This window comes from Oncorhynchus masou, chromosome 12 (assembly GCF_036934945.1).
Source record: "Oncorhynchus masou masou isolate Uvic2021 chromosome 12, UVic_Omas_1.1, whole genome shotgun sequence".
NCBI lineage: Eukaryota > Metazoa > Chordata > Actinopteri > Salmoniformes > Salmonidae > Oncorhynchus > Oncorhynchus masou.
The window spans coordinates 93207988-93234067 of NC_088223.1; the positions used below are offsets into that span (position 1 = coordinate 93207988).

General features: G+C 41.5%; 1 protein-coding gene across 1 annotated transcript in view; it reads left to right on the forward strand.

The window, feature by feature from the left end:
- Positions 1-6226: 6226 nt before the first annotated feature.
- The window catches only part of LOC135549434 (relaxin receptor 2-like), a 205439-nt gene continuing 185585 nt past the window's right edge, over positions 6227-26080 (forward strand). The window contains exon 1 of the mRNA XM_064979403.1: positions 6227-6413. Coding sequence (XP_064835475.1) covers positions 6263-6413 — 151 coding nt within the window. The 5' untranslated portion in view covers positions 6227-6262. The remainder of the gene's footprint in view (positions 6414-26080) is intronic.

The window sequence follows — 26080 nt, forward strand, 5'->3', positions numbered from 1 at the left end:
CGTTAACTCAACCGTCCCGTGGAAGGGACACCGATCCAATTGTAACGTGACTCATTGAAACACCAATGTCAAAAGACGTTGTTGCAGTGTTGCAGTAATATAAATCTCAAGCAAATTGTTGTGATATGCAAAGCAACTCAACCGACGTTGTCCATCTCCCATTTGTCTCTAGTGATGTGGTTTACAGCAGCAGTAACAGAAGTGTTGACATGACAACTGCGTCAGAGTTTGGAACGACCCACACCTTTTGTTCCGTGCTGGCTGAAGACCTAACTAGCCAGTAAACTAGCTCCCACCAGAAACAAATGAAAATAAGAAACATATAACTATGTTTGCAATAGATAAATAGTTGTATACTTTTCATTGTATTTGCGGACACCCCACAGTCACGTTTTGGCACCAGCAGAGTTGCTAACGAGCTACACAAAACACACCTACTCCTAGGTTGGTTACAAGGCAGTACTTATTTAAATTAGGTAAGAGAATATCATGTTACCATTGGTGTATTAAAATGAGAGCTAGGGTGATGTCACCCTATCCCCTCATTAATAATCTTGCCTCCTGAATCCAAGCGTTTGAAACATGGGGGAGGTGACCAGTAACGTTATGATCAAACTTGATCAATGTAGAAGTAACAGTCATTTATCATACATTGGTTATCAATACTTTGATGTGGTTTCAACCCAAATTGAAAAATATGATCTTGACTGTTCATGATCTTTAACCTTTAGTTTTACCATTCAGCCTAAACCCTTAACTTCGATATTTGACGTTTGGGGCCAGTTCGAAATTTGATGTTTGTAAAAAAAAACTTGATAATCTAATTCTGCAGTGAGAGCTTGAGGCAGAGATGAGACAACATTTGTTGAACTGAGAACAAAATATGAAACTATTGTTTTGCCACAGACAGTAAATTGTAGTGTGTGATGCTAAGCAGAAACCATGGTGCCTGTGGAGAAAATCAAGATTAAATTGAATCGGGACAATGAAGTTTGAATTGAATCAGGACAATGAAGTTTGAATTGAATCGGGACAATGAAGTTTGAATTGAATCAGGACAATGAAGTTTGAATTGAATCAGTACAATGAAGTTTGAATTGAATCAGTACAATGAAGTTTGAATTGAGTCTGTCAGTCTGTCTGTCTGCCCTGTGTTAACAGCTGTGAGGTTATGCTGAAGGCTGTATCTAAATGAACTAGAACCTGAATCATGGCTGTCGTAACCTTGTGGTTGGTGTGTAAGGGTGATTATCAGTGCTTCTGGCTGTGGAGGAGAGGCACACTCTGCTGCAGGTGAAAACACGTGTGTTGGGAGTTGGATGTATTCAACTGTGTTTCCACAGTGCTTTTCAGCCCTGTGCCTGTGCCTGTGCCTGTGCCTGTGACTGTGTTATTCTATTGGGACTGCAAGTCAGTGGTACAGAAGGTTGCTTGTTCAGTACCAGCCAGGATCAGCTACCGGTCAAATTCACGACAATCAGATAAAATTAAGATTTCACCCAAACAGAACGCTCAGATGGGATCGCTGGTATAAGGCCAAATAAATTATTAAGTCGGAGTAGCTTAATTAATAAACATAGTGATTTAGAAAGCCACAGCAGGCTTGTTCCAACAACCCTGTGCCAGAATTGTTCCAGACCTCTTGGGGCAGGCAAAACCTATAATACAATTACACAGGAAATTCTTAATAAGATGCAAAGATATTAAATATTTACAGCGTGATTCATCACTCCAGAGAACGTGTTTCCACTCCAGAGTCCAAATGGCGGCGAGCTTTACACCACTACAGCCGCTTGGCATTGTGTATGGTGATCTTAGGCTTGTGTGCAGCTGCTCGGCCATGGAGACCTATTTCTTGAAGGTCCTTGACAAAACAGTTATTGTGCTGACGTGGCTTCCAGAGGTAGTTTGGAACTCGGTAGTGAGTGTTGCAAATCGAGGACAGACACTACACGTTTTAGCACTCAGCTGTTCCCGTTCCGTGAGCTTGTGCGGCCTACCACTTTCACGGCCTACCACTTTCACGGCCTACCACTTTCACGGCCTACCACTTTCACGGCCTACCACTTTCACGGCTGAAACGCTGCTGCTCCTAGACGTTTCCACTTCATAATAACGGCACTTAAAGTTGACCGGGTGCAACTCTAACAGGGCAGGCATTTGATGAACTGACTGACCACGTTGAAAGTCAGCGAGGCCATTCTACTTCCAATGTTTGTCTATGGAGATCGCATGGCTTTGTGCTCGATTTTATACACCTGTCAGCAACGGCTGTGGCTGAACTAGCCAAATCCACTAATTTCACGGTGTGTCCACATACTTTTGTATGTATGGTGTATTTCTTAGTGGCAGATATCTTATTGATTGTTATAAACAAGATTTAACTCCATTATGTGTTACAATTTTACAAAGCCTCCGGTGTAAAAAAAAATAGTTTTATTTGCTCATGCTTCTTAGTTCCAGAACCCAGAAATATACTAGATCTTAGGAACTGACAGATATCCTCATTACACATGGAAACATTTACTTGAAAAGACCCAACAATATTTTCCACAACAAAGTTATACCAGAGGTGAAATTAGACAAAGTTATAAACATAGGCAAAATAAGGGCAAGAAAGCCTACACTCTTAATGGGTTTAAAACAACCAAATTTTGATTATTTGGTAACCCAGCGAAATATATATACTGTATATATATATAATTATAATAATTATATATAACATATAAATATTGAACAGAACACATGCTGGGTTATGTTGACCCAGCCAATTGGGTTGCATGAATAACCTAAAATGAGTTAATTTAACCATCAATTGGCTGTCTTCTACTTTCATGCTTGGTTGACCTGCCAGCTTGGTCTTTTTAAATTATTTTCATAAGGTGTGGTCTATTTGGGGCGTGGCTTTCAGATAGATCTTATTGGCAACCCGTGAGAGTAAAGTTAATTCCTGTTCATCTCAAGTTTACGCACCTCTAATTAGTTTTCTCCTTAAAATGTTTAGCATTTTACACATTCTTGAAATATTAAATATATTACATCATTTAATAACATGACATCCCAATTGAAGCAACAAATATGTAAATGTTCAATATTAGCATGTGATGACTATACAACACAACAGATGAAAAGGAATAAAATTGACTCTCACGTGTAGCTAAAAATAACCCAGCACTTCCTGATTTGGACTGGTTTTGAAGATTGCTCATTAAAGATGCACTATGCAGAAATCACTTATCCATTTCCTGGTTACAAAAAAATTCTCATAGTTCGCCTAATTTAATTTAATGTGACATAACAAGCAAGTATAGTGTAGAGAATCATTGTACCATCCAAACCACTATTAAATATATTTTCAATTACCAAAACTATTGTATTGTTCAGCTGTTTAAAGCTAACAAAACTGAAAGTAAAAGATGCTAAAACAAAACTTAAAAATGGAAGCATAGAAATAGATAGAACAGATCTAGCACTTCTATAACTCACATTTCTATGTGCATTTTGTCAGGGTTGCCCAAAAAGTGATATACTGTAGCTTTAAGAATTGTTAGCGCTCATGAATGAAGCCTAACAAGAGTTTTCTTTGGGGCGTGGTTTGATGCGGATGTGTTATGTTCGCATATCGTACTCCTTTGTCACCGTTGCAACAACATTGCCACTTCGTCAAAATAGTCAAAATGATTCTAAGATAAAATTAAAATATCTGTAATTAATTTTAAAAAGGTTTTTTTCTGAGGAGGTATTAGTCGCATAATTGTATATCAAGGTGTTTGGTGCAATATTTCTCAAGTAAAAAAATGTGCATGAAAAACTAATCAGTTCACTGCAGACAGTCTATCGAGTCGGGAAAGTGTCTGTGTGCTCAGGACTGATTTTATGAGAACAATAACATGTCTATAACTTCATTATCTGCCTGATGTCAAACGATGGTAAATAAAACACAAGCTACATGCAGTTTATCAGTGCCCCCAAAAAACACTTCACTCTGATCGTCTCACACCATCAAACACATCAGCAGGTGGCCACGCAATAAAGGGCTTAGGGTCAAGTGTTCTTTTGTCACGAGTCCGACTGAGGATGGTTTCCCTTCCCGGTCGGGTGGCGCTCGGCGGTCGTCGTCACCGGCCTATTAGCTGCCACTGATTGTCTTTCCTCCCCCTCCTTGTATGTTTATTGGTAGCACCTGTGTGTATGATTAGTTTGTCTTTATTAGACAGCCGGCCCGCCTGGTTGTTGTGCGGGATTATTCTTTGTAACCTTCTGCTCTGTATCAGAGGAACGTGTTAGTTCCTAGTCGTGCCTTTTTGAATCGTCATTTTGTCATTCCCTGTGTTTTGGGGCCGTGATTATTGTTAGCACCCTGTGATGCGTTTAGTGCATTAAAGAGCACAGCATTGTACTCTCTGTCTCCTGCCTTTGACTCCACACCCACGACACCCGGATTGTTACATCTTTCAACGTAACCCAGGAGCTTTTAAAGAAAACAACCCAACTAAGAGACCCAGTGCCTGCAACCCAGCAGTTGGGTCAACCAAACAACCCGGCATTTTTTAGAGTGTAGCATGTTACAAAACAGGTCGAGGGGGGAGGCACAAGAAGCTCACAAATAGGTTTTGGAATATTGAAAAGTTGCAGTTGGTTATACAAGTGAGCTCTGAAAGTCTCAAATGTAATTTTGCCCCCAAAATTGGAAGACTTAAGTGATCACTAGCAAACACGGCAAGTGGCCACGCAATAAAGTGCTTAGGGCCAAGTGATACTACATTACATTGGCGACATGTTGTCTGATGTAAACACATCCAAGGAGCTGCTTATGGGTAGGTTTGTCTCACTGTCTGGAGATTCTGGCAGCTCTGATTGGATAGAACCCAGCCTCACTGTCAGGAGATTCTGGCAGCTCTGATTGGATAGAACCCTGCCTCACTGTCTGGAGATTCTGGCAGCTCTGATTGGATAGAACCCAGCCTCACTGTATGGAGATTCTGGCAGCTCTGATTGGATAGAACCCTGCCTCACTGTCTGGAGATTCTGGCAGCTCTGATTGGATAGAACCCAGCCTCACTGTCTGGAGATTCTGGAAGCTCTGATTGGATAGAATCCAGCCTCACTGTCAGGAGATTCTGGCAGCTCTGATTGGATAGAATCCAGTCTCACTGTCAGGAGATTCTGGCAACTCTGATTGGATAGAACCCAGCCTCACTGTCAGGAGATTCTGGCAACTCTGATTGGATAGAACCCAGCCTCACTGTCAGGAGGTTGTGGAAGCTATGATTGGATAGAACCCAGCCTCACTGTCTGGAGGTTGTGGCAGCTTTGATTGGATAGAACCCAGCCTCACTGTCTGGAGGTTTTGGCAGCTATGATTGGATAGAACCCAGCCTCACTGTCAGGAGATTGTGGCAGCTTTGATTGGATAGAACCCAGCCTCACTGTCTGGAGGTTGTGGCAGCTTTGATTGGATAGAACCCAGCCTCACTGTCTGGAGGTTGTGGCAGCTCTGATTGGATAGAACCCAGCCTCACTGCCTAAAGGTTGTGGCAGCTCTGATTGGATAGAACCCAGCCTCACTGTCTGGAGGTTGTGGCAGCTTTGATTGGATAGAACCCAGCCTCACTGTCTGGAGGTTGTGGCAGCTCTGATTGGATAGAACCCAGCCTCACTGTCTGGAGGTTGTGGCAGCTCTGATTGGATAGAACCCAGCCTCACTGTCTGGAGGTATTGGCAGCTCTAATTGGATAGAAGGCTGCATCTCTCTCGTTAGTGGGCATGATGGTAAGCCATATCCAACTCTCAGTAAGTTGTGCCACTTAGTTCTGGATGAGACTGATGCCACATTCCCACTGCACAACGGTCCCTGCCCACTCGGCATCGTTTTACTTCCTTTGAAAATGTTGTTTCACCGCGCAATGCAGCTTCGGAGAGTAAATGGGCTGTTAAGAAGCCCCCGTCACTCGCTTCAGTAAACCCCTGTGTCTGTGTGTGTGTCTGAGAGAGAGAGAGAGAGAGAGAGAGAGAGAGAGAGAGAGAGAGAGAGAGAGAGAGAGGTAGAGAGAGAGAGAGAGAGACTGAGAGAGAGAGAAAGAGAGAGAGAGAGAGAGAGAGAAAGAGAGGTAGAGAGAGAGAGAGAGAGGTAGAGAGAGATGGATAGAAGGAGGGAGGATGGGATTGGATATCCGTTGACGCGCACGGACCAGCCTTTCCGTGTTAGTTTGTTTATGCCCTCTGATATGGGACTGGCTGTTTCTGTCACCGCTTCTCTGTCATGTTCGTTACCGGCAGAGTTTCCGACCATGGATCGCGGACCCTGGATCCCAAAACAAGGACCATGAGACCCGGTAAACTTCCCATACCGAGACTAGATGCACTACTGGCAATTCTGCTGCTCCTGCAACTGGCTGAAACGACAACAAATGGTAGGTTACCACAGATCCAAGTAATTAACCTGATACATACATTCATTCTGCAGGTATTGCCGATGTTACCTGGTTGCTAATAGTGCTGGGTAAATTCATTATTTTCCCGCCAGCTGAGAAAATGATTGTACTCTCGCAGTTTAACAGATGTATGCCATGTTCGTTCACTTTGTCCTTCATTATGTAATTGGAGCCTATTTGTCACACTATTTGGCTGTGAGTCCAACAATTTTCTATGAAAAATGCTATCAGGTTTATCATGGCCAACATGCCTTTTTTTTACAGACTTCAAATCTGTCTCTATAAATATAATATCTGTCTCTATAAATATAATATCTGTCTCTATAAATATAATATCTGTCGCTATAACTATAATATCTGTCTCTATAAATATAATATCTGTCTCTATAAATATAATATCTGTCTCTATAAATATAATATCTGTCTCTATAAATATAATATCTGTCTCTATAACTATAATATCTGTCTCTATAAATATAATATCTGTCTCTATAAATATAATATCTGTCTCTATAAATATAATATCTGTCTCTATAAATATAATATCTGTCTCTATAAATATAATATCTGTCGCTATAAAAGTTATTTAGCTACTGAAACCATATTAACCTAACACTCATTCCTAAAAACAATGTTAAATATATACAAATTAATTATTGACGAATATAACTTACGAATGTCTCATGAGCGTAGTTCATTCAACTGTAGTACCCAATCAGAGCCCAAAATAGTTTTTTTTTTACTCCAATATTTGTAAACATCTCTCTCCCTCTCTCCCTCCGTATTTTAGTGATCTGTCTTCAGAACCCCCATGCGGCAGTATTTTCCACAATGTCAATAACAGGATTGCTGCTCTCTAAAATATGATGGACTGTGAAGAAGAAAAAACACATTTGGGTTATTTGGTAACCCAGCGTTGATTAAATAGTGAACACAACACACGCAGGGTTGAGTGAATTACCCACTAGGTTGGGTTGTTGGGATTACCTAAAAATGGGTTGATTTAACAGTCAGTTATTGTATTTTACCATCAGTTGAATTGGGTCTTTTGTAATCCTTAGATTATTTTCAGGATGCATGGCCTTTTAGGGGTGTTAAATTCGTACGCTATAATATATATATATATTTATATTTTTTTATATTATATTATATTTTTTACCAATCACTTGTTCTTAAACATTTTGTACATTTGGATTTGCAGTAACTCATAGACTTGTATACGCCTCATTAGAGCTTCAACATCCGATAACAATACAATTACATTTACTCTCACGGGTGGCCAAACATAACTACATGGAAGGCACGCCGCTTCTAAGCCACACCTCCAGTCTTCTGATCTGACCCCCTGGGTCATATATCAATAGCTCAGCACCAATAACCCAGCACTCAGCACCAATAACCCAGCACTCAGCACCAATAACCCAGCACCCTGCATCAATTAACCAGAAGTTTTTAAAGAAAACAACCCAGCTAAGTGACCAAATGGCTACGACCCAGCAGCAATTTTTAGGGTTTGACTCACTGACAGACTTGTGTCAAAGAACCAGTGTTAAATTACACTAATATGTGAAGACAATTTTTTTGTTTCATTTTGTTTCATATAGAAATGTGAAAGTCGACTACAAAAACCCTCTCTCTGGGCTGACTAGCTAGCTAGCAAATGTAGCTATGCAAAATAATACCAAAGTCAATATCAGCTAGCTAGCTGTCAAATTAGCTATCAATTTAGGAGTCTATCTGCCTAGAACGAGTGCAAAGTACTTTGCTAGGGGAACAACGGCTCTTTCCTACCACAGACACACAGGGTACACTGCAAGAAGGTACTTGAAGGAGAAATTGAGTTGAATAATTTAGTACACTCTTTGGATTCAGTACATCTAAGCAAAATATAAAAGTTGTCATGGCGATATAAATGTACGGATTTGTTCTAGACCAGAACCATGTATTGGTTGACTTGGTGATCTGGAGTGCAGATAATTGTTTTTAAAGTGTTGTGAAATGTGTTATTGTGCCAAGAACCATGCAGATTTCTACACAATTTCCTGATCTCACAGACGGACACTCATGAGGGAATGTATTATTTTAACCCGCTGATACAGTAGAATGTAGACTCATGAAGTTAACAAGGCGTTTCATGATTTTGACTTCTAGGCGGTGGGTTATCCCTTTTAGTGGTATAAAATTGTGTCTTGCATCTCCATCAGGGTGTCAACTGAACTGTCTGAGACAATAATGGTTCCACATGTTAGAGGTTTTTTCTGAGAGACAGAGCAGAGAGAGAGAGAGGGGAGGAGAGAGAGAGGGGGGAGGAGCGGGAGGAAGAGAGAGCGGGAGGAAGAGAGAGCGGGAGGAAGAGAGGGGAGAGAAAGAGAGGGGGAGAGAAAGAGTGAGAGGGAGGAAGAGAAAGAGAGAGAGGGAGGAAGATAAAGAGAGAGAGGGAGGAAAATAAAGAGAGAGAGGGAGGAAGAGAGAGACAGAGAGAGAGAAAGAGAGAGAGGGGGAAGAGAGAGAGGGAGGAAGAGAGAGAGGGAGGAAGATAGAGAGGGGGAGACAAAGAGGAAGAGAGAGCGAGAGAGAGAGAGAGAAAGAGAGAGAGGGGGAAGAGAGAGAGGGGGAAAGAGAGGGAGAGAGAGAGAGAGAAAGAGAGAGAGGGGGAAGAGAGAGAGGGGGAGAGAGAGGGAGGAAGAGAGGATGAGCTACAGCGAGATCAAAACAGAAAGATGGAAGGAGAGAGGGAGAGAAAGAAGAAAGGAGGCAAAGTTGGTTTAGAGGAGGAAGAGGGAGGAGGAAGAGGAAGGTTGATGATCATAGCATTAGGATGAAGATGTGACGGTAGAAAACTCTCAACTTTAATGTTATCTATTAAAACAGTAGTCCTTGACAGTGGTCCCTGTCAAAGCCTTCATGGCTGCTGTTGTTGTGAAGGAAAATACAATAGCTCTACAGTTACGTTCCCCAGAGAGAAAAAAAAATGTCACTCAAATAGAAGGGGTACTTAACGAGGAGTCGCTGACAACAACCAAAACTAAACAGGCGGGGTAGTAGGAGGGGTTCTGAAAGACACTGATGTGGGTGTCCACTGCAAGTTGCATAACAACTACAGGAACCTAAAAGACACCCACCATGAGAGCCCACTAGATTTGCCCGCAGAAAACTTAGAGAGACATGAAGCAAAACAAAATGGTGGAGCAAAAACAAAAAACAGGGAAGATACGATAAAGGTTTGTTTGTCTAGAACTCAGAATAGGGAACGTAAAATAAGGTGTTAATGACCTTCCACGACAACTGGGGCTCTGGGCCAGTCACTCTTAAATATGACCTTCCACGACAACTGGAGCACTGGGCCAGTCACTCTGATCACCATCATACATACTGGAGCTCTGGGCCAGTCACTATTAAATAAGACCATCATACACACTGGAGCTCTGGGCCAGTCACTCTTATCACCATCATACATACTGGAGCTCTGGGCCAGTCACTATTAAAGATGACCATCATGCATACTGGAGATCTGGGCCAGTCACTCTTAAATAACACCATCATACATACTGGAGCTCTGTGCCAGTCACTCTTAAATATGACCATCATACATACTGGAGATCTGGGCCAGTCACTATTAAAGATGACCATTATACATACTGGAGCTCTGGGCCAGTCACTCTTAAATAACACCATCATACATACTGGGGCTCTGGGCCAGTCAATCTTAAATAATACCATCATACATACTGGTGCTCTGGGCCAGTCACAATTATCACCATCATACATACTGGAGCTCTGGGCCAGTCACTCTTATCACCATACTATATACTGGAGCTCTGGGCCAGTCACTCTTAAATATGACCATCATACATACTGGAGCTCTGGGCCAGTCACTCTTATCACCATACTATATACTGGAGCTCTGGGCCAGTCACTCTTAAATATGACCATCATACATACTCGAGCTCTGGGCCAGTCACTATTAAATATGACCATCATACATACTGGAGCTCTGGGCCATTTACTCTTAATTAACACCATCATATATACTGGAGCTCTGGGCCAGTCACTCTTAAATTTGACCATCATACATACTGGAGCTCTGGGCCAGTCACTCTTAAATAAGACCATCATACACACTGGAGCTCTGGGCCAGTCACTCTTATCACCATCATACATACTGGAGCTCTGGGCCAGTCACTCTTAAATATGACCATCATACATACTAGAGCTCTGGGCCAGTCACTCTTAAATATGACCATCATACATACTGGAGATCTGGGCCAGTCACTATTAAATATGACCATCATACATACTGTAGCTCTGGGCCAGTCACTCTTAAATATGACCATCATACATACTGGAGCTCTGGGCCAGTCACTCTTAATTAACACCATCATACATACTGGAGCTCTGGGCCAGTCACTCTTAAATAACACCATCATACACACTGGAGCTCTGGGCCAGTCACTCTTAAATATGACCATCATACATACTGGAGATCTGGGCCAGTCACTATTAAATATGACCATCATACATACTAGAGCTCTGGGCCAGTCACTCTTAAACAACACCATCATACATACTGTAGATCTGGGCCAGTCACTCTTAAATATGACCATCATACATACTGGAGCCCTGGGCCAGTCATTCTTAAGTATGACCATTATACATACTGGAGCTCTGGGCCAGGCACTCTTAAATTTGACCATCATACATACTGGAGATCTGGGCCAGTCACTCTTAAATATGACCGCCATACATACTGGAGCTCTGGGCCAGTCACTCTTAAATATGACCATCATACACACTGGAGATCTGGGCCAGTCACTCTTAAATATGACCATCATACATACTGGAGCTGTGGGCCAGTCACTCTTAAATATGACCATCATACATACTAGAGCTCTGGGCCAGTCACTCTTAAACAACACCATCATACATACTGGAGATCTGGGCCAGTCACTCTTAAATATGACCATCATACATACTGGAGCCCTGGGCCAGTCATTCTTAAGTATGACCATTATACATACTGGAGCTCTGGGCCAGGCACTCTTAAATTTGACCATCATACATACTGGAGATCTGGGCCAGTCACTCTTAAATATGACCGCCATACATACTGGAGCTCTGGGCCAGTCACTCTTAAATATGACCATCATACACACTGGAGATCTGGGCCAGTCACTCTTAAATATGACCGCCATACATACTGGAGATCTGGGCCAGTCACTCTTATCACCATCATATATATTGGAGCTGTGGGCCAGTCACTCTTAAATATGACCATCATACATACTGGAGCTCTGGGCCAGTCACTCTTATCACCATCATATATATTGGAGCTGTGGGCCAGTCACTCTTAAATATGACCATCATACATACTGGAGCTCTGGGCCAGTCACTCTTATCACCATCATATATATTGGAGCTCTGGCCAGTCACTTTTAAATATGACCATCATACATACTGGAACTCTGGGCCAGTCACTCTTATCACCATCATACATACTGGAGCTCTGGGCCAGTCACTCTTATCACCATCATACATACTGGCTAACAACGTGAAACCAAGCGGTACGAGGGCAAACGCGCTAACGTCCAACCTCAAAATTATAAATGGAAAAACCAAAGCCTGTAACACCTCCCCTTTAAGAAACCAAATATATATTATATTTTTATTGGACAAGTTTAGTAACAAACAAACAGAAAATAACTTCTGTCTCACGACATGATCAACTTAAAAGCTGTCGTCTTCTTCTCCAATATAAACATGGCCAAAAGAAGAAAATAGTAAAAATGAAGAAAAACCCTTGAATGAGTAGCAGTTTCCAACCTTTTGACTTTTGACTCTGTATACTATATACTCTTTTTATTCACTTTTTTTCTTTACAATCTTTCTTTACAAATAATATTATTATTATTATAAAATTATTATATATTTTTCAAATCAAAGTTTGGCGTCCCGTAAAACTGCTGCCATTTCTTCAGGCTGCCATTTTTCTTGAGAAACAGGTGGGGAAAAAATCAGGTACGTTTCTACATCTCACATTCCCTTGGAACGAGCCCAACCAAAACAAAATCGATTGTGAGCCAGGGCTACACTCGGTGTAAACAAAACTTATTGGTCTGCACACCCTGGGAAGATCATCTGCAACCAAGTTGTCCTTACCTTACCTCATCCTTCCAGAATGATTCTTCTATTAATAATGTAAAATGACCATCTGTCCAGAAAGTCTCATGTGAAGGTTAAATAAGAGAGGAAGAACTTCTTGCTGCAAGGAAAACTCCAGGGATGGATGGCGGTGGAGGGTAACCAAACTAGTTTTTTATACAGTCAGAGGACAGTTATTAGCATGTTTTAACCACTTCATTTTTTACTGAAACAGGATCCAAGTGGTAAACATAAAGATCCAGTCTGGTAAATAAGTGACTTCAGTGTTGTGATGTGATGTAACAATTCTGGCTAAATTCATGGCTCCTGGAGTGGCGCAGTGGTTAAGGGAGCTGTACTGCAGAGGCAGCTGTGCCATCAGAGACTCTGGGTTCGCGCCCAGGCTCTGTCGTAACTGGCTGCGACCGGGAGGTCCGTGGGGCGATGCACAATTGTCCTATCATCGTTTGGGTTAGGGAGGGGTTGGCCTGTAGGGATATCAAATCAAATTTTATTTGTCACATACACATGGTGAGCAGATGTTAATGCGAGTGTAGCGAAATGCTTGTGCTTCCAGTTACGACAATGCAGTAATAACCAGCAAGTAATCTAACTAACAATTCCAAAACGAATTTCTTATACACGGTGTAATCGGATAAAGAATATGTACATAAAGATATGAATGAGTGATGGTGCAGAGCAGCATAGGCAAGATACAGTAGATGGTATTGAGTACAGTATATACATATGAGATGAGTATGTAAACAAAGTGGCATAGTTAAAGTGGCTAGTGATACATGTATTACATAAGGATGCAGTAGATGAGAGCACAGTATATACGTATACATATGAGATGAATAATGTAGGGTATGTAAACATTATATTAGGTAGCATTGTTTAAAGTGGTTAGTGATATATTTTACATCATTTCCCATCAATTCCCATTATTAAAGTGGCTGGAGTTGAGTCAGTGTGTTGGCAGCAGCCACTCAATGTTAGTGGTTGCTGTTTAACAGTCTAAAGGCCTTGAGATAGAAGCTGTTTTTCAGTCTCTCGGTCCCAGCTTTGATGCACCTGTACTGACCTCGCTTTCTGGATGATAGCGGGGTGAACAGGCAGTGGCTCGGGTGGGTGTTGTCCTTGATGATCTTTATGGCCTTCCTGTAACATCGGGTGGTGTAGGTGTCCTGGAGGGCAGGTAGTTTGCCCCCGGTGATGCGTTGTGCAGACCTCACTACCCTCTGGAGAGCCTTACGGTTGTGGGCAGAGCAGTTGCCGTACCAGGCGGTGATACAGCCCACCAGGATGCTCTCGATTGTGCATCTGTAGAAGTTTGTGAGTGCTATTGGTGACAAGCCGAATTTCTTCAGCCTCCTGAGGTTGAAGAGGCGCTGCTGCGACTTCTTCACGATGCTGTCTGTGTGAGTAGACCAATTCAGTTTGTCTGTGATGTGTATGCCGAGGAACTTAAAACTTACTACCCTCTCCACTACTGTTCCATCGATGTGGATAGGGGGGTGTTCCCTCTGCTGTTTCCTGAAGTCCACAATCATCTCCTTAGTTTTGTTGACGTTGCGTGTGAGGTTATTGTCCTGACACCACACTCCGAGGGCCCTCACCTCCTCCCTGTAGGCCGTCTCGTCGTTGTTGGTAATCAAGCCTACCACTGTTGTGTCGTCCGCAAACTTGATGATTGATTTGGAGGTGTGCGTGGCCGCGCAGTCGTGGGTGAACAGGGAGTACAGGAGAGGGCTCAGAACGCACCCTTGTTGGGCCCCAGTGTTGAGTATCAGCGGGGTGGAGATGTTGTTGCCTACCCTCACCACCTGGGGGCGGCCCGTCAGGAAGTCCAGTTCCCAGTTGCACAGGGCGGGGTCGAGACCCAGGGTCTCGAGCTTGATGACGAGCTTGGAGGGTACTATGGTGTTGAATGCCGAGCTGTAGTTGATGAACAGCATTCTCACATAGGTATTCCTCTTGTCCAGATGTGTTAGGGTAGTGTGCAGTGTGGTTGAGATTGCGTCGTCTGTGGACCTATTTGGGCGGTAAGCAAATTGGAGTGGGTCTAGGGTGTCAGGTAGGGTGGAGGTGATATGGTCCTTGACTAGTCTCTCAATGCACTTCATGATGACGGAAGTGAGTGCTACGGGTCGGTAGTCGTCTAGCTCAGTTACCTTAGATTTCTTGGGAACAGGAACAATGGTGGCCCTCTTGAAGCATGTGGGAACAGCAGACTGGTATAGGGATTGATTGAATATGTCCGTAAACACACCAGCCAGCTGGTCTGCGCATGCTCTGAGTGCGCGGCTGGGGATGCCGTCTGGGCCTGCAGCCTTGCGAGGGTTAACACGTTTAAATATTTTACTCACCTCGGCTGCAGTGAAGGAGAGACCGCATGTTTTCGTTGCAGGCCGTGTCAGTGGCACTGTATTGTCCTCAAAGCGGGCAAAAAATTATTTAGTCTGCCTGGGAGCAAGACATCCTGGTCCGTGACTGGGCTGGATTTCTTATTGTCCGTGATTGACTGTAGACCCTGCCACATACCTCTTGTGTCTGAGCCGTTGAATTGAGATTCTACTTTGTCTCTACACTGATGCTTAGCTTGCTTGATAGCCTTATGGAGGGAATAGCTGCACTGTTTGTATTCGTTCATGTTACCAGTCACCTTGCCCTGATTAAAAGCAGTGGTTCGCGCTTTCAGTTTCACGCGAATGCTGCCATTAATCCACCGTTTCTGGTTAGGGAATGTTTTAATCGTTGCTATGGGAACGACATCTTCAACGCACGTTCTAATGAACTCGCACACCGAATCAGCTTATTCGTCAATGTTGTTGTCTGACGCAATACGAAACATGTCCCAGTCCACGTGATGGAAGCAGTCTTGGAGTGTGGAATCAGCTTGGTTGGACCAGCGTTGGACAGACCTCAGCGTGGGAGCTTCTTGTTTTAGTTTCTGTCTGTAGGAGAAAATGGAGTCGTGGTCAGCTTTTCCGAAAGAAGGGCGGACTCCCCGTCTCATCGCGCACCTGTCTGTAGGCAGGGATCAGCAAAATGGAGTCGTGGTCAGCTTTTCCGAAAGGAGGGCGGACTCCTCGTCTCATCGCGCACCAGCGACTCCTGGAGCCGGCCGGGCGCAGTGCGCGCTAACCAAGGTTGCCAGGTGCACGGTGTTTCCTCTGACACATTGGTGCGGCTGGCTTCCAGGTTGGATGCGTGTTGTGTTAAGAAGCAGTGCGGCTTCGGTTGTGTATCGGAGGACGCATGACTTTCAACCTTCGTCTCTCCTGAGCCCGTACGGGAGTTGTAGCGATGAGACAAGATATTAGCTACTAAAACTATTGGATACCACGAAATTGGGGCGAAAAAGTAAAATAAAAAAATAAAAAACGTGGAGATAATACAGTTACGTGAAACAATAGAACATTATGAAACATCTGGGAAACCAGGCCTGGTATTCATAGCTGACTTTGAAAAGGCCTTTGATGAAATACAAATGTAGTCTGCCGTTCAAAAGTTTGGGGTCACTTGAAATGTGAAATGTGTGAAATTGTTTTTTGAAAAATGAAGCAAAACAACAGTGAAGAGGCGACTCCGGGATGCTGGCCTTCTGGGCAGAGTTCCTCTGTCTGTGTTCTTTTACCCATCTTTTCTTTTTATTGGCCAGTTGACAGCTTTGCAAACTCAGAGGTCCCTATGTCCATCTTGATATTTTATTTTTATTGGCCAGTCTGTGATATGACTTTTTCTTTGCAACTCTGCCTAGAAGGCCAGTATCCTGGAGTTGCATCTTCACTATTGATGTTGAGACTTTTGTTTTGCGGATACTATTTAATGAAGCTGCCAGTTGACGACTTGTGATGTGTCTGTTTCTCAAACTGAGCCTCGGTGCTCTTTCTATTCTGGTTAGGGCCAGTTTGCGCTGTTCTGTGAATGGAGTAGTACACAGCGTTGTACGAGATCTTCAGTTTCTTGGCAATGTCTCGCATGGAATAGCCTTCATTTCTCAGAACAAGAATAAACTGAAGAATAGACTGACAAGTTTCAAAATAAAGTTATTTGTTTCTGGCCATTTTGAGCCTGTAATCGAACCCACAAATGCTGATGCTCCAGATACTCAACTAGTCTAAAGAAGGCCAGTTTCATTGCTTCTTTAATCAGAACAACAGTTTTCAGCTGTTCTAACAGAATTGCAAAAGGATTTTCTAATGATCAATTAGCCTTTTAAAATTATTAACTTAGCTATTCTAACACAATGTTGGAACAGAGGTTGTGTCACGTTCTGACCTTTATTTCCTTTGTTTTGTCATTATTTAGGATGGTCAGGGCGTGAGTTGGGGTGGGCAGTCTATGTTTGTTTGTTTCGGCCTAGTATGGTTCTAAATCTTCGGCAGGTGTCATTAGTTGTCTCTGATTGAGAATCATACTTAGATAGCCTGGGTTTCACTGTTTGTTTGTGGGTGATTGTCTATGTTAGTTGCTTGTGTCAGCACAGGTTTCATTGAAATGTACAGCTGTGTGTCATCCGCATAGCAGTGAAAGTTAACACTATGTTTTCGAATGACATCCCCAAGAGGTAAAATATATAGTGAAAACAATAGTGGTCCTAAAACGGAACCTTGAGGAACACTGAAATTTACAGTTGATTTGTCAGAAGTCAAACCATTCACAGAGACAAACTGATATCTTTCTGACAGATAAGATCTAAACCAGGCCAGAACTTGTCCATGTAGACCAATTTGGGTTTCCAATCTCTCCAAAAGAATGTGGTGATCGAAGGTATCAAAAGCAGCACTAAGGTCTAGGAGCACGAGGACAGATGCAGAGCCTCTGTCTGATGCCATTAAAAGGTCATGTACCACATTCACAAGTGCTGTCTCAGTGCTATGATGGGGTCTAAATCCAGACTGAAGCATTTCGTATACATTGTTTGTCTTCAGGAAGGCAGTGAGTTGCTGCGCAACAGCTTTTTCGGAAACAATTGAGAGGAATGGAAGATTCGATATAGGCCGATAGTTTTTTATATTTTCTGGGTCAAGGTTTGGCTTTTCCAAGAGAGACTTTATTACTGCCACTTTTAGTGAGTTTGGTCCACATCCGGTGGATAGAGAGACGTTTATTATGTTCAACATAGGAGGGCCAAGCACAGGAAGCAGCTCTTTCAGTAGTTTAGTTGGAATAGGGTCCAGTATGTAGCTTGAAGTTTTAGAGACCATGATTATTTTCATCATTGTGTTAAGAGATATAGTATTAAAACACTTGAGTGTCTCCCTTGATCGTAGGTCCTGACAGAGTTGGGCAGACTCAGGAGAACTGGGCTTTGGAGGAATACACAGATTTAAAGAGGAGTCCGAAATTTGCTTTCTAATGATCATGATCTTTTCCTCAAAGAAGTTAATTACTGCTGAAGTGAAAGCCATCCTCACTTGGGGAATACTGCTTTTTAGCTAGCTTTGTGACAGTATCAAAAATACATTTCGGATTGTTCTTATTTTCCTCAATTAAGTTGGAAAAATAGGATGACCGAGCAGCAATGAGGGCTCTTCGGTACTGCACGGTACTGTCTTTCCAAGCTAGTCGGACAACTTCCAGTTTGGTGTGGCGCCATTTCCGTTCCAATTTTCTGGAAGCTTGCTTCAGAGCTTGGGTATTCTGTATACCAGGGAGCTAGTTTCTTATGACAAATGTTTTTAGTTTTTAGGAGTGCAACTGCGTCTAGGGTATTACGGAAGGTTAAATTGAGTTCCTCAGTTAAGTGGTTAATCGATTGTTGTTCTCTGGCGTGTATTGAGCAAGGTTATATTCAGTTCCTTAGTTAGGTGGTTAGAACTTCTCAATCCCGTTAAACCTCTTAGAACCACCCGACACGCAAGCGTCCCACCTTGCCAACAAGGAATGCAAATGCGCAACGCCAAATGCTAATAGCACTCGTTAAAACTCAAACTTTCATTAAAACACACATGCACGGTACTCAATTAAAGCTACACTCGTTGTGAATCTAGCCAACAAGTCAGATTTTTAAAATGCTTTTCGGCAAAAGCATGAGAAGCTATTATCTGAGAGCATGCAACACCTCGAAATACCTGAAGGGGACGTAAACAAAAGAATTTGCGTAGCCGTCGCTACACAAAACGCAGAAATAAAATATAAAACATTCATTACCTTTGATGAGCTTCTTTGTTGGCACTCCTATATGTCCCATAAACATCACATAAACATTGTTTTTTTCGATTAAATCGGTCCATGTATACCCAAAATGTCAATTTATGAAGACTGTGATCCAGGAAAAACACAGTTTCAAAACGCAACGTCATTTTTTTAAGTTAAAAAAAGTTGCCTATAAACTTTGACAAAACACTTCAAACTACTTTTGTAATCCAACTTTAGGTATTAGTAAATGTTAATAAGCGATTAATTAATCACGGGGCGATCTGTATACAATAGCAGCAGGTCTTGAAATGATGGTCGATATTCTCTCTACCAAAACTTCCTTTGTGATGCACTGATGACAGGAAGTGCCTTTTCTTCATTGAACCAAGGTAGCCTAGTGGTTAGAGCGTTGGACTAGTAACCGGAAGGTTGAGAGTTCAAACCCCCGAGCTGACAAGGTACAAAATCTGTCGTTCTGCCCCTGAACAGGCAGTTAACCCACTGTTCCTAGGCCGTCATTGAAAATAAGAATTTGTTCTTAACTGACTTGCCTGGTTAAATAAAGGTAAAAAAAAAAAAAAAAACTTTACACCAATTTCCAAGACTGGCGACATCGTGTGGAAGCTGTAGATATTATCAACTGGGAGCTATCTGATATTTTTTAATTTTTTGATCAGTTTTCCTTGGGGTTTTTCCTGCAACACACGTTCTGTTATAGTCACAGCCGTGGTTTAACCAGTTTTAGAAACTTCAGAGTGTCTATATTCCTGGCATGAGTAGCAGGAAGTTGAAATGTTGCGCGATTTTTAACAAAATGTTGAAAAAAGTAGCCCTAGTGCTAAAGGGAGAGATATGACCATAACCAGTAAAATTCCTCAAACATACATGTATTTTATATCGTTTTCAAGGTAGTCTTGTTGTTTATCCCACCACAGTGTCCGATTTCAAATTGGATTTACTGGGAAAGCACCACAAACGATTATGGTCACCAACAACTCACTAAAATACACAGCCAATTCTACCAGCCAAAGAGAGAGAGAGAGAAAGCACAAAAACTTTACAGAAAGATAGTACTCATCATAAATGTAGATGATAATACAAGTTATACACATGGAATTATAGATACACTTCTCCTTAATGCAACCGCCATGTCAGATTTCAAAAAAACTTTACGGAAAAAAGAAACCCATGCAATAATCTGAGACGGCGCCCAGAACAAAAAAATCACCACAGCCGCAACGATGGCGGCAACATAAACAAGAAATTACACGATAAATATTCCCTTAGCTTTGATGATCTACATCAGAAAAGCTCTCCAGGAATCCCAGGGCCACAATAAATGTTTGTTTTGTTCGATACTATCCGTTATTTATGTCCAAATACCTTCTTTTGTTAGCGCGTTTGGTATACATATCCAAACACTCATTCTGGTCAGCGTTACATTGGACAAAAAATTCAAAAAGGTATATTACAGGTCGAAGAAACATTTCAAACTAAGTACAGAATCAATCATTAGGATGTTTTTAACATATAGCTTCAATAAAGTTCCAACCGGAGTATTCCTCCTTGTCTTCATGAGCAATGGAACGCAAGTGAATACCATGAGGAATAAGCGCGATCACAAAATGGCTGTTTGATAGACACCTGATGCATATAGGTCTCATTTAAATGTCTATTATTGGTTGACATCTAGTGGAACCCCTAGGCAGTGCAACATCATTCATATCTCAAGGGGATTGCATTGGAAACTGTGGTGAATACATACAAAGCTCAGATTTCTCACTTCCTGTTTTGATTTCTCCTCAGGATTTTGCCTGCCGTATGAGTTCTGTTATACTCACAGACATCATTCAAACAGTTATAGATATAGTTATAGAAACCTTAGATATAGAAACCTTAGAGTGTTTTCTATCCAATACTAATAATAATATGCATATATGAGCAACTGAGACTGAGGGGCAGGCCGTTTACTTTAGGCACCTTATTCATCCAAGCTACTCAATATGGCCCCCAGCCATAAGAAGCTTTAACTGATTGTTGTACTCTGACGTCCTTGGGTAGGCAGGGGGAGTCTGGAAGGACATCAAGGAATCTTTGGGTTGTCTGCGAATTTATAGCACGACTTTTAATGTTCCTTGGTTGGGGTCTGAGCAGATTATTTGTTGCGATTGCAAACGTAATAAAATGGTGGTCCGATAGTCCAGGATTATGAGGAAAAACATTAAGATCCACATTTATTCCATGGGACATAACTAGGTCCAGAGTATGACTGTGACAGTGAGTAGGTCCAGAGACATGTTGGACAAAACCTACTGAGTCGATGATGGCTCCGAAAGCCTTGTGGAGTGGGTCTGTGGACTTTTCCATTTGAATATTAAAATAACCAAAAATTTGAATATTATCTGCTATGACAACAAGGTCCGATAGGAATTCAGGAAACTCAGTGAGGAATGATGCATATGGCCCAGGAGGCCTGTAAACAGTAGCTATAAAAAGTGATTGAGTAGGCTGCATAGATTTCATGACTTAATGCTCAAAAGACGAAAACATCACACTCGTTGTACTTATCCTGAAGGAAAGAAATCATACCATACATTTTAATAGAAAGTTAGCAAAAATAGATAAGATATTGCTACAATGGAAAGGAAAATACCTTTCTATTTGTAGAAAAATCATCCTGATTAACATGTAGTCATATCCCAGTTTACCCTGATTAACTCTTTAGTCATATCCCAGTTTACCCTGATTAACTCTTTAGTCATATCCCAGTTTACCCTGATTAACTCTTTAGTCATATCCCAGTTTACCCTGATTAACTCTTTAGTCATATCCCAGTTTACCCTGATTAACTATGTAGTCATATCCCAGTTTACCCTGATTAACTCTTTAGTCATATCCCAGTTTACCCTGATTAACTCTTTAGTCATATCCCAGTTTACCCTGATTACTCTTTAGTCATATCCCAGTTGAACCTGATTAACTCTTTAGTCATATCCCAGTTTACCCTGATTAACTCTTTAGTCATATTCCAGTTTACCCTGATTAACTCTTTAGTCATATCCCAGTTTACCCTGATTAACTCTTTAGTCATATCCCAGTTTACCCTGATTAACTCTTTAGTCATATCCCAGTTTACCCTGATTAACTATGTAGTCATATCCCAGTTTACCCTGATTAACTCTTTAGTCATATCCCAGTTTACCCTGATTAACTCTTTAGTCATATCCCAGTTTACCCTGATTACTCTTTAGTCATATCCCAGTTGAACCTGATTAACTCTTTAGTCATATCCCAGTTTACCCTGATTAACTCTTTAGTCATATCCCAGTTTACCCTGATTAACTCTTTAGTCACATCCCAGTTTACCCTGATTAACTCTTTAGTCATATCCCAGTTTATCCTGATTAACTCTTTAGTCACATCCCAGTTTACCCTGATTAACTCTTTAGTCATATCCCAGTTTATCCTGATTAACTATGTAGTCATATCCCAGTTTACCCTGATTAACTCTTTAGTCATATCCCAGTTTACCCTGATTACTCTTTAGTCATATCCCAGTTTACCCTGATTAACTCTTTAGTCATATCCCAGTTTACCCTGATTAACTCTTTAGTCATATCCCAGTTTACCCTGATTACTCTTTAGTCATATCCCAGTTTACCCTGATTACTCTTTAGTCATATCCCAGTTTACCCTGATTAACTCTTTAGTCATATCCCAGTTTACCCTGATTACTCTTTAGTCATATCCCAGTTTACCCTGATTAACTCTTTAGTCATATCCCAGTTTACCCTGATTAACTCTTTAGTCATATCCCAGTTTACCCTGATTAACTCTTTAGTCATATCCCAGTTTACCCTGATTAACTCTTTAGTCATATCCCAGTTTACCCTGATTAACTCTTTAGTCATATCCCAGTTGAACCTGATTAACTCTTTAGTCATATCCCAGTTGAACCTGATTAACTCTAGCCATATCCCAGTTTACCCTGATTAACTCTTTAGTCATATCCCAGTTGAACCTGATTAACTCTAGCCATATCCCAGTTTACCCTGATTAACTCTTTAGTCATATCCCAGTTTACCCTGATTAACTCTTTAGTCATATCCCAGTTTACCCTGATTAACTCTTTAGTCATATCCCAGTTTACCCTGATTAACTCTTTAGTCACATCCCAGTTTACCCTGATTAACTCTTTAGTCACATCCCAGTTTACCCTGATTAACTCTTTAGTCATATCCCAGTTTACCCTGATTAACTCTTTAGTCATATCCCAGTTTACCCTGATTAACTCTTTAGTCATATCCCAGTTTACCCTGATTAACTCTTTAGTCACATCCCAGTTTACCCTGATTAACTCTTTAGTCACATCCCAGTTTACCCTGATTAACTCTTTAGTCATATCCCAGTTTACCCTGATTAACTCTTTAGTCACATCCCAGTTTACCCTGATTAACTCTTTAGTCATATCCCAGTTTACCCTGATTAACTCTTTAGTCATATCCCAGTTGAACCTGATTAACTCTTTAGTCATATCCCAGTTGAACCTGATTAGCTCTTTAGTCATATCCCAGTTTACCCTGATTAACTCTTTAGTCATATCCCAGTTGAACCTGATTAACTCTTTAGTCATATCCCAGTTTACCCTGATTAACTCTTTAGTCATATCCCAGTTTACCCTGATTAACTCTTTAGTCATATCCCAGTTTACCCTGATTAACTCTTTAGTCATATCCCAGTTTACCCTGATTAACTCTTTAGTCATATCCCAGTTTACCCTGATTAACTCTTTAGTCATATCCCAGTTTACCCTGATTAACTCTTTAGTCATATCCCAGTTTACCCTGATTAACTCTTTAGTCATATCCCAGTTTACCCTGATTAACTCTTTAGTCATATCCCAGTTTACCCTGATTAACTCTTTAGTCATATCCCAGTTTACCCTGATGAACTCTTTAGTCATATCCCAGTTTACCCTGATTAACTCTTTAGTCATATCCCAGTTTACCCTGATTAACTCTTTAGTCATATCCCAGTTTACCCTGATTAACTCTTTAGTCATATCCCAGTTTACCCTGATTAACTCTTTAGTCATATCCCAGTTTACCCTGATTAACTCTTTAGTCATGTCCCAGTTTACCCTGATTAGCTCTTTAGTCATATCCCAGTTTACCCTGATTAGCTCTTTAGTCATATCCCAGTTTACCCTGATTAACTCTTTAGTCATATCCCAGTTGAACCTGATTAACTCTTTAGTCCCTTAAATCCAAACTGGTTCTCCAGCAAATTAGTAAGAATGTTTCACTTCAGGATCAAGAAAGGCCTTTTCCCTTTATTCAGATTACAGTCTCTCACTTTCAGTTATTTTGTGAGGCTGTTGGTGAAAGGTGGAGTGAGGCGCAGGACACAGAGTCCGACAGTTTACTCAAAAATGAAGAATAATATTCCAACACGGAAAACACAAAATCAAATCGCGCAATTTTTCAGTTTTTGATTTGTTAAAAAAGTTTGAAATATCCAATAAATGTCGTTCCACTTCATGATTGTGTCCCACTTGTTGATTCTTCACAAAAAAATACAGTTTTATATCTTTATGTTTGAAGCCTGAAATGTGGCAAAAGGTCGCAAAGTTCAAGGGGGCCGAATACTTTTGCAAGGCACTGTACACTGTACTGCAGAGAATAAATATGTATGTAGCTCTTTTTGGTCACAGCTCCAGGAATGGCTGAATAATATTTACCTGAAGCTAACTCTGCAGATAGCACTGCTGGGTAATCTGAAAAGTCAATAGATCAATAATATAATAATACTTTTAGCTCAAATGTTTATTTTCAAATTATAATCTGTGGTAACTATGAGAATATTAAGGTTCATAACCTTTGTGAAACCTCACCGTTGAAAAATATATGGCAAATAGAAATCCAATATGGTGTTAAGAGGTAGATGGGAGGTGTTGAATGGAGCAAAGAACCAACACAGTCCACCAGAACCCTGCTGAAAGGTTTGGCAAAAGCAGGAATAGGCTGCAAAGAACCAACACAGTCCACCAGAAAGCAAAGCAAAGGTGCAACCGGAACAACTTGGTTCGGTTTACCAGTACGCTGGCAAACATGACAGAATTTACAGTGAGCCATAACACACTGTTTCAGACCAGGCCTTAAGACGTTATGCAAGATACAGTCATAGGTCTTGTTGACCCCAAGATGGCCTGCCATTTTACCATTGACCTCAGTATCTCCTGTCGAAGTGTAACTGGAATTGCCCCTGGAAGTGGCGCGAGAATTCCATTTCTTTCCTCATGAGAACACTGTCAAAGTAACCCACACGAACCCCCCCTCCGGACGTATCTCAGCAACAAACAAAAAAGAGGGAAGAGAGAATCACAAGGGGGGCCCGGTACACCTCTGTTGTAAATGTCCATCCAGTTGGGAGGTTTTCAAGTGAACCTGAAACTGCAGAAGAACATTGTAATGCAGTAAAAGCATTGTTTCATTAAACGCATTTGTCTCAAAGTAGAACGACACCATCAGCGGAGTACTATGGCAAGTAAGCATTCACTGTAAGGTCTACATCTCGTGGATTTTCGTGACATGTTCAGGACTGATGGGGGGGGGGGGGGGGAGTTAAAATGTATTACCAGTCAATATCCTATTTACCCTAAACCTTAACCTTTAACCTTAACCCTAACCACAACCTCGATCTCCTAAACCTAACCTTAACCCCTAACTTTAACCCCTAAATCCTAAACCTGACCTTTAAACCTTGTTAGGTTCTAAATCTCAGAGTAAATGACTCAACGGACACTAGAAAAGGTAAATTCTCCCCAGAGGGTCAATGCAGCTGCATTTAGACATGTTTCTAAATATATAAACTCCAATTTAGACCCTCCTGTAATGGCTTTCCCCCTTGCGAAGGAGAGGAGGACCAAGATGCAGCGTAGCTCGTGTTCAACATGTTTAATTAAAGAACGATAACGTGAACACTACACAAATACAAAATAACAAACGTAGCAAAAACCCGAAACAGTCCTGGCTGGTGCAGAGAACACAAAGACAGGAAACAACCCCCCACAAACCGCCCAACACAAAACAGGCTACCTAAATATGGTTCCCAATCAGAGACAATGACTAACACCTGCCTCTGATTGAGAACCATATCAGGCCATACATAGAAACGGACAAACTAGACACACAACATAGAATGCCCACCCAGCTCACGTCCTGACCAACGCTAAAACAAGGAAAACACAACAGAACTATGGTCAGAACGGGACACCTCCTCCTTCTCTCCAACCCTTACATCTTTTATGGTTAGACAGGAAGAGGAAGTGATGGGGTAATAAACCATTGTTTCTCCATTAA